Source organism: Aulonocara stuartgranti (assembly GCF_965226115.1).
Source record: "Aulonocara stuartgranti genome assembly, chromosome: 19".
Taxonomy (NCBI): domain Eukaryota; kingdom Metazoa; phylum Chordata; class Actinopteri; order Cichliformes; family Cichlidae; genus Aulonocara; species Aulonocara stuartgranti.
Window position 1 is genome coordinate 11,956,036 of NC_138955.1, and position 9,222 is coordinate 11,965,257.

General features: G+C 41.5%; 1 protein-coding gene across 1 annotated transcript; it reads left to right on the plus strand.

The window, feature by feature from the left end:
• Window positions 1-537: 537 nt before the first annotated feature.
• Window positions 538-7,242, plus strand: vsnl1b (visinin-like 1b). Its single transcript, XM_082516592.1, has 4 exons — window positions 538-852; window positions 2,523-2,689; window positions 2,866-3,081; window positions 5,231-7,242. Exons 2-4 carry the CDS (start codon window positions 2,528-2,530, stop codon window positions 5,426-5,428), a joined length of 576 nt encoding a protein of 191 aa, XP_082372718.1. The 5' UTR covers window positions 538-852; window positions 2,523-2,527; the 3' UTR covers window positions 5,429-7,242.
• The last annotated feature ends 1,980 nt before the right edge of the window (window positions 7,243-9,222 follow it).

Consider the following 9,222-nt stretch of genomic DNA (forward strand, 5'->3'; position numbering starts at 1 on the left):
CTTCAGGATTTTGTCTCCCAAAGGTTATGAGGAAGCTTTAAAACTAAACCAAATGTCACCTTGGGGACGCATTTGAACGTACCCAAGGGAAACAGCTAGTAAGTATAGGGTAGATCGTGTGTTTAGGATCAACGTGAAGGGTTAAACAACAAAAGTACAAAAATATTAAAAATAATTTGTAAAAAATAATGAATTTTACACTTTAACTTGGCTTGTGGTCAAATTTTTGAAGGTGGATTTGGGGTTGGGGTGACAGGTCTTCTACAGCCTATCTATAAACTCTAAATTTTTTAATAAATGTATTTATTCTTCTCACAGATTTGTCTAAAACCATAAAAGTGAAATATTTCACAGTCGGGTTTATTTAATCCAATTTCAGATTAGTCGCAGTGAATAATTGCATCAGGGCCAAAAATGAATAGGCGATGAATCTTCCATTCTTGTGCCACGGAAACATCCAACATGTTAATTTCCTGATGATGAAATTTCAAGCTGACCATCCTCATCACGATGAAGATCCGGTAATAACGTGACAGGATCAGGCTGAACCCAAACCGAGCAGCAGCAGCAACAGTGAACTTATGATCAGGCTGTGATGCACACGGGTGACGCCGCGCTCCTGTAGTCGCATAACCAAAGACTGGCGTGGGATCGGTGCCTGCTGCGCCTCATCTGGAATAACGTCGGGAAAATCCAGAAATTTCATTAGCGGGTGATTTTTTTTCTCTGAAAGAGGGCGAGCCTTGTTGAGAATAATCCCTTTTGGGCAAACGTTTTCATCGGCAGGGGGTTTTCTGTACTTTGCAGAAGCCAGAGCAGATTTATTCCGATAGAGAATCGCTAAATAATAAGGTAAGAAGTGCGTGCACTTTGAGCTATGTGCCATGTCTTAGATGTATCTCAGATTATACATGCAGGGATGGGTTCGTGTTGATATGTCGCGCATTATGTTTCATATTTTCCTTTGGTGTGAATGAATGGGGATTGAGGAGAGGGCTGGCTCTCTGGCACCTGCGCATCCTTTGAAATAAAGCATCTGCGTTCTGCCTGGAAAGAGCCAGAAAAACAGAAATAAGGCAGAGAGCGATTATTTGGTGAATTTACAAAATGTCACCAAGATTTCTGCACTTAATGGGCTTTTTTCTCTCTCGCTTTTCTCCCACCCCTCCAATGTGGCTCTGCGGCGGCACCGAGGAGGGCTGTGTTGTGTTTTAAAAATAGCTGTTTGCTTCTTGCATTTTGACATGTTTGCTGGCCCGATGCGCACGGAAAGATGTCATTAGGAGCAGGATGGGGGGGATCTAATCTGAAAATACTCTCACTGCGTCGTTTCCATCGGAATGCAGCAGCGTCTCCCTCTCCAGCTCTCACAGGAGGCGGTTAGCTTTAATAGCATTAACACGGATGTCATTGCCTAAAGCGTGATATAAAACAGCATCCGATGGCAGAACGAGTCGTTCATACCTGTGGCCTGTGCGCAATGTGGCTGATATTTCTATTAAACGCCGCAGTTGCAGCGCGTCGAGCCGTTTCTCTCAGCTCAACGCTCCGTGAAACAGTTTTGTCATCTTCCTGCAAAATGTTGCTCCTCAAGGTCATTCGCTGTAGCCTATTTTAGAGATAATACCCAACATCTGTTACTGTAATTACTAATCACGCTCGCCAAGCTTGGTTCTATGACATGCAGGGGATGGACGTTAAAAGCTGTGGTTTGCAGTGATTTGGGCTGTAGCGCACATTTCTGCCGTTTGTTGTGGAAGGCCCAAGCCAATGCAGTGCTGCCTGTGGTGGAGCTGTCCAGCCTGCTGTCATGCTGCAGAGATGTGGACCATATGTTGGTCTCAAGTTGTGGACACTCCCACAACGGCCTGTATTTGGAATACAAATAATATTCTGCTCTCTCATTTGTTCAATTATGCAATGGAAGTTGACGCATCCTTGGCCACTTATGTCATTCGCCACATGATGAGTAAATAATTAATGAATGTGGGGCTTCTGATGGACTGCCCTGGTGTGGTTGGCTTAAGTTGTCAAACAAACTAACCCAGGCTGATTGTTGTGCAGCTTTCCCACGGCTTCTTTAAACACTGGATTACATGCAGGCCACTCATGTGTTTTCCATTGATCCAGTGCTGTGTGCTCCTGCACGCTGCTCTTACTCGTGTCTGTGGACTTACTGCAGCAGCCTCTCTTTTACAAGCAAGCACAGCCTTTGTTGTCATTGTCAGGTTATAGGACAGCGTTTGCAGTGGAAACTTGATAGCAGCGATCGAACATTTGATGAACTGGATCTGCTCTGATGGTGTTGATCCAGGTCAGTGCTACCCAGGCCACTGGCTGGCACAAACAGGCTGAAGGGACCGAAATAGAACATAAGCACTGGGGCAATATTTGCTGCCATCCCAGAAGAAAAAGAGCACATTTTTTACACTCTGTGCTCATTTTTTCGAAGTGGGAATCTGACAAATATTTTCGAGCCGAAGCAAAAGCAAATGCATTATTCACGTGTTCTTGCACCACAGGAAACATGGGTAAGCAGAACAGCAAGCTGACTCCTGAGGTGATGGAGGATCTGGTGAAGAACACAGAGTTTAATGAACATGAGCTGAAGCAGTGGTACAAAGGCTTCCTGAAGGACTGCCCCAGTGGCAGGCTGAATCTGGATGAGTTCCAGCAGCTTTATGTGAAGGTTTGTGTCCAGAAGCTCCCGCTCTTCTTTATCAACTGCCTCTTTTGCATCTGTTGGAGTTATTTGTTGTACAAACTAATCATGCAGCAGTAGAGGACTTATTTTCCCTTTTAAAAAGCTGTGCTTATCCTGTAACAAGAAGGCACCAGTTGACCTCTCTCTACTGTTTTGTGCAGTTCTTCCCTTACGGTGATGCGTCAAAATTTGCACAACACGCCTTCAGAACCTTTGACAAAAACGGAGACGGGACCATTGATTTCCGAGAGTTCATCTGCGCTCTGTCCATCACATCCCGTGGCAGCTTTGAGCAGAAACTCAACTGGGCCTTCAACATGTATGACCTGGATGGTGATGGCAAAATAACCAGAGTGGAAATGCTGGAGATAATCGAGGTGAGGGATTATGGAGTCATTAAGCTTTTGCTCATCAGGAGACTGGCTCTGAGGGGTTTTTTTCTCCATTGGTTTTTGGTGTTATCAGTCTCCCACACACCTGCAGAGCCTTGAGTACAGATACAGTTTCGTAATGGCAAAACTGCAGTTGTATTGAATTGCATTTGGCTATTTGTGGAAACACAATCTATAAAATAAATCCGATATGTGTCAGTGATATCAGAGCATATTGACAGCCCCTACTGAGACTGTCAATATGCTCTGAAGTGTGCAACAGTGCAAAAACAGTCAGACAAAACCCCATTATTTTATGACCTGAGAGTTTTTAACATTAGTAAGAAGTTATTTTTCACATAATTGACTTATGGTTTTCAAATAAATCACCTCAGAGCAAAGAGCCCAGATTTCAGCTTGTTAAATGTGGGAATTAGCTGTTTTTGTTTTTGTTTTTCCAGTAATTTTGACTTTTGGAGATTTGAGCATTGTAACTGTGTTCAAATCACAGTTTGGGTCTTTATAAAACTTTTCTTTAGCAAACCCAAAAGCAGCCAAACAGTTTGAAGAATAAACAAATACATTGGCATCATACTATTGCACTCAAAAAAGAATTATTATGCTTAAACACAGGACTACAACTGACCCATGTGGCTGTTATTATTGTTATTATAGAGCTACCCAACAATATTTAAGTATTTAACATCATGGACACCTGCGATGATCCAATGAAATGGTAAAATGGTAAATGGTCTGTATTTGTATAGCGCTTTACTAGTCCCTAAGGACCCCAAAGCACTTTACATATCCAGTCATCCACACATTCACACACTGGTGATGGCAGCTACATTGTAGCCACAGCCACCCTGGGGCGCACTGACAGAGGCGAGGCTGCCAGACACTGGCGCCACCGGGCCCTCTGACCACCACCAGTAGGCAACGGGTGAAGTGTCTTGTCCAAGGACACAATGACCGAGACTGTCCAAGCCGGGGCTCGAACCGGCAACCTTCCGATTACATGGCGAACTCTTGAGGCACTTTGGAATGTATGTTATTCCAAAAGTGGCATTCGATATATATTTGGACACACGACTTGTGCACTACTGCATAAAGGAGTATTAGGGCCACATTAAGAAAGAAAAGGCAAATATATTTTTATATTAATATTGTTCATATTGAGACTAAAGCTGAAATGTTGTTGTTTCAAGTCAGACAAATGCCATGGCTGCTTTGCCCTCTACAAAATAGCTTGCGTAGAGTTAGCGCAAGTGTATTTAAGAGTTGGTTTTAATAACAAGGAAATTATTTCTCTTTTATTACATAAACACGATGTGGTGATAAGTGCAATGATGTTGAAGAGATGGTGCAAAAAGCTGCATCTGTTCAGAAGGAAAAAACACAAACTTCGAGGGGTTGGCTTCATTTGTGCAAAATGAAATAGCTGGCAATGGATGATCACAAAACACAATCAGAACGCTGATGAAGTTGTTGTGTCAACTCATTAAGTCCACATTTCAACTTTAGCTAATATTTCGACATGATTCTCAAAAATAGCATTTCAAGTTTAATCTGAAGATTTGGGTTTATTCTTAAATTGAACAATAATAATGAAAAAATCTGTTCTTTTGGTGTTTTTTTTGGTAAAACTCTGTCACACTTATTGGGTACTCGAGTAGAATTATAACTTTTACTTAAATAAAAAGTCAAAATGATTTTCACACTTTTACAAAGGATTTTCCAACTCGACTCTTGTTTGCACTGTTGTGCAACACTGCTTTTGAAATAATTCAATAAATCAGTAAAGGCCCAGTGTTTCCTGCACATTTGATATATATTAATGAAATATTCAGAGTTCTTGGTCTTCTGTGTGCAATCAAATTTCAGCCTGCTGACAGAAAATAGCAGCATGCATACATTATTCAACCACTGGTACTATTTCCATCCACGGATTACTTTTGCTTAATAATTGTATGTAGCTTGTTGTTGTTTACTTGTAGCCATTTCAGCAATTTAATCATGAATCTCCACAAAAATGATAATATTTCAACATTTGACTTTTATCTGTTTATTCACTGCTTCATCCATCCATTCATCTTTTATTCTTGCACAGCAAACCACAGTTCTCAGCTAATTTCTCGCCACACCTCGCCCACAGGCTATCTACAAAATGGTGGGCACGGTGATCATGATGAAAATGAACGAGGACGGTTTGACACCAGAGCAGAGGGTGGACAAGATCTTCAGTAAAATGGATAAAAACAACGACGACCAGATCTCGCTGGAGGAGTTCAAAGAGGCGGCAAAGAGCGACCCGTCCATCGTGCTCCTGTTGCAGTGTGACATGCAGAAGTGAGCCGTCGCTGCTCCCTCCTCTTCCCGTCTGTATCCACACACTCTGGACAGCAGCACACGTTTTAATGTCTCATTAGGTTCTCTGCCATTTCCACAGGAAAAAAAATAACAAAAAACAATGCTTGGACTATTTTTCAATGGACTCGCTTCTTGTGGTTGTATGCATGAGAATGTCAAATGCTGAATAATTTTGAACATAGCTATAAGATATCATACATTTCTATCTGACAACATGCCAATGTGATTTGTGCACAGTAACTCCTCTACATTCTCATTCAACCTTAGCTTGTATATCAGTGGAGCACTGCATTAAATTATGTTTCTGCAGTATTTAGGATCCCCAGTGTTCACTGCTGCAACTACTGTACGCTTTACATGATAGTAACTAAATAATAATTCCTATGATAATTGTAACTGTCTCTACTGTACAGACTTATTGAGCTCTTGGAGGGTAGAAAGGCTCCTGTCTGTTCCAGATGTTTTCACACAGTGGAACCAAGAAGAGTAGGTTCTTTGCATGCATATATTATGTGTCAAAAAAAAATCTCTTACCTTTTTCATCTTTAGGTGGTTATGAAAAGAGAAACCGTCACTCTAAATTCATTTAGTATTGTTGCATGGGATGTACAGTATGTGACTCATTAGACCATTAGTTCACCTCCTGTAATGTGGGAGCATGCTTCCTTCCATTCGATACACGTGTATGTGTGACACTTTTCGAAAGGTTTTTGGGTTGCAGTTGAGGGCTAATCTCCAAGGAAGAGCTTTCACGTGAACATATTATATTTTGCTTAAGTGACTTACAGAATGAGCAGAAATATATTTATGCAACATGCGTCCCTTAATGTTATTATTGTACTGCTGCCGCTTAATCTAGAGACGAGGCCAGACTTACAGCATTAGGCGCATTATTCCCCACGGCGATCCCAGATTGGCTTCTTTTTAGGCTTCTTCTTTGATTTATGGTTTACTCGAGTTAACGTTAAAGTAACTAAACTTTACTCAGTACATATCAACTTGTTTACAGAAATGAAGAGCACTGCAAAATTAATAGTCTTGGCTTTTGACCTTATTGCTGGGAGCTCACTCTTAAAGCTAGGGCCCTCGTGAGAGGGGCTCCACTTTCCAGTGCAGCAAAAGGAGGGAAAAAGCCTTACATATATGTTTACCGAACACACTGCATTCCTTCGTATAAAACTTTTTTGTAAGGAGAAACTTTTTATTGAAAGGTCTCATCTTCTAATCTATTCCGTTCGCTGCAGTCATTAAAGATGCAGGACCCTCGAGAGAGGTGCTCGATAAAGCTTTTGAGAGAGCGTTTCAGAGCGAGACAGCAACGAGTTGGCGAAGGTTGAAACTATTGCAGAAATTCTCGTTCAGCGGTTTTGCTTCCCCATTTCCAGGCTATGCAAGCAAGGACTGAGTGTCTGCTTGTAGTCCACTTATAGTAGTGGAAGGTGCAGAAGCTTGTCATTGTTCTGTCTCAAATCAAGCATTACATTATCAGTGTCTATATAATTTATAAATTTCAGGCCAGTCACCATGTCAGATTCTTTGTCTAGTAAATGTTTATATCAAATATGAAAAAGCATAATACAAGTGACTGTATTCTTTTATACATGTGGCATGTGTTGCACCCAAAAATAATTCTGTAGTGATTAAAACAAATAAACCATGAACAGGCTTTTTTCAAAAGGCACGGGCTGCCAGGTGGACTTAATGGGCACAAAATAAAATCATCTCTGAACACAGTGCTCTGTATGGATGGACAAAGGGATGAATGGATGGACAGCCTTGTGTGCATAAATCATATGATCCGCATAAAACCTGCTCAGAATTACAGTTTTATTTGTGACAGTGCTTTCAATTATCCACAAAAATGACTATTAACAACTACCGCAAGATAATCAATGAAGACTTTTGATAAAGAAAACAGGAACAGTGACAACAAGTAGCTAAAAAAAGAGCACTAATATTGTGGCAATATTTGCAAACTGAGTAAAGAGCTGGGTTGATTGACTAAAAGTCTCAAGGTATCACATTGGTGAGGTAAATTTAAATCGTATCTTTACAAAAGGATAAAAAGAGCTTCCCACTGGACACACCACCCACTTTGGGACTTAGTAGCTCAGTATGGGTATCACCACGAGTATAATAGTACTACAACCCTTTCCAGTACTGCTTATTTATGCAGCACTTTAACACTACTCTTGTCAGCCCCGTAAAAACAGAAAAATGACATCACAATTTGATTTTTCATCAAAAACTATCCAGCAATATAGAAGAAAATCTATATCAGAATAAAAGCAAGTACCTGATACTACCTCTCTTTTACCCTAAACGTTATACTCTTTTCCAGCTCCCTATTTGTCTTCACGATTCACAGTTCAAAATAATCCACACTATAATTCATCCACTACCTGAAACAACCAGTTTTTAACCCAGGAAGTAGAGGCCCCCACCAAACAAATTCACTCAAGTGGCTTAAAACAAATGTTCACCAGGGAGGACAGCATCCTTGACTGTGTTGTTGGGTTGGAAGTCCACACACATACAGACCAGTACCTACTCTCTGACTCCCACCACCCTGTGAAACACAACGTTGAAGTGATAAGGAGCCTACAACACCAGGCAGAAAATATTTCCTCTAAGGAAAAAGGGAAAGAAAAGGAACACACACTTAAAGAAAGCTCTTAATAAAACATGGTTATCGCAACTGGGCCTCCATTAAATCAGCAAATATGTACACGAAAGAAGGTCAGACACCAGCAGACCCAGCAAGACCCTCAGACAAAATTGATTCATCCATGGGACAAAACTCTAAAACACAAGCTAAACAGGACAGAGTATGCTCTGCAGTGACAAATGCTTGGACCTCCACAAAGGAGAAACCAAACAGGCACTCCATTAACCCAACACAACACAGAAGACCCACCTTTACAGGACAAGACTCAGCTATGCATCTGCACTGGAACTTTCTTGATGATGCCAGTGTTCACATTGTGGACCAAGAGCATCTAAGCCCCCTGTGAACGACCATCACTGAACAGAGGTGGTGGCTTACAACACCAGCTATCAACCACCTGCAATGCCGTCATGAGATCCCTTCCCGAGTGCTTCAATCCCAACTCACACCTGGCCTCATGTGATCCCAATAAGTCACATGATGCAGTGGGGCAAGGTTACAAGGTGGTTTCACCATTAACCCCCAGTGTTGGTAATGACCCATACTTTTTTTTTAAATACACCTTTGTTCATGTGATGACTCACATGATCGATAGTGGGTTGATGACCCTCACAACCACCTGGGAGGGGACAACCAACCACTAAGAGTAAAATATCTGGGACTCTTTTATTTTTAGAACTGAAGAAGTCTCTTGGATGAGAGGTGGAACACCCACAAATGACACATGGCTGTCCAACTGGTCTGTCATTTCACTGCCTTCATCTCAGTTTCTGCAAACAAAGACAAACTTCTTATTTCAGTCGCATAAGCCAAATTGTTTCTCCATTGTGTTGGCTTTCAAGAAAACTCAATCATCAAAATTTCTGTCTAAGGTCTTTGTGTCTGTGAAGGTTCTCAGTCATCCAGGTCATCGTAGTCAAAGGAGCTTACAAAGAAAAGCGTCTGGACTTCTTTAAGTTGCTTGAAGACGTTTCACCTCTCATCCGAGAAGCTTCTTCAGTTCTAAGGTCAAATGGTGGGGAGTCCCAGATTTAAAACCTAGTGGGAGTATCCCCCCACAGACAAAAGGACCCCCTGATGATCCTCTAATCGCCTGAGCCAAGGTGTGA

Excerpts from the sequence above, each read along its gene's own strand:
- vsnl1b (XM_082516592.1), top strand. The coding sequence starts at position 2,528 with ATGGGTAAGCAGAACAGCAAGCTGACTCCTGAGGTGATGGAGGATCTG. Across the intron at positions 2,690-2,865 it reads TCCAGCAGCTTTATGTGAAG|TTCTTCCCTTACGGTGATGC; the intron begins GTTTGTGTCCAG and ends TGTTTTGTGCAG. Across the intron at positions 3,082-5,230 it reads AAATGCTGGAGATAATCGAG|GCTATCTACAAAATGGTGGG; the intron begins GTGAGGGATTAT and ends CCTCGCCCACAG.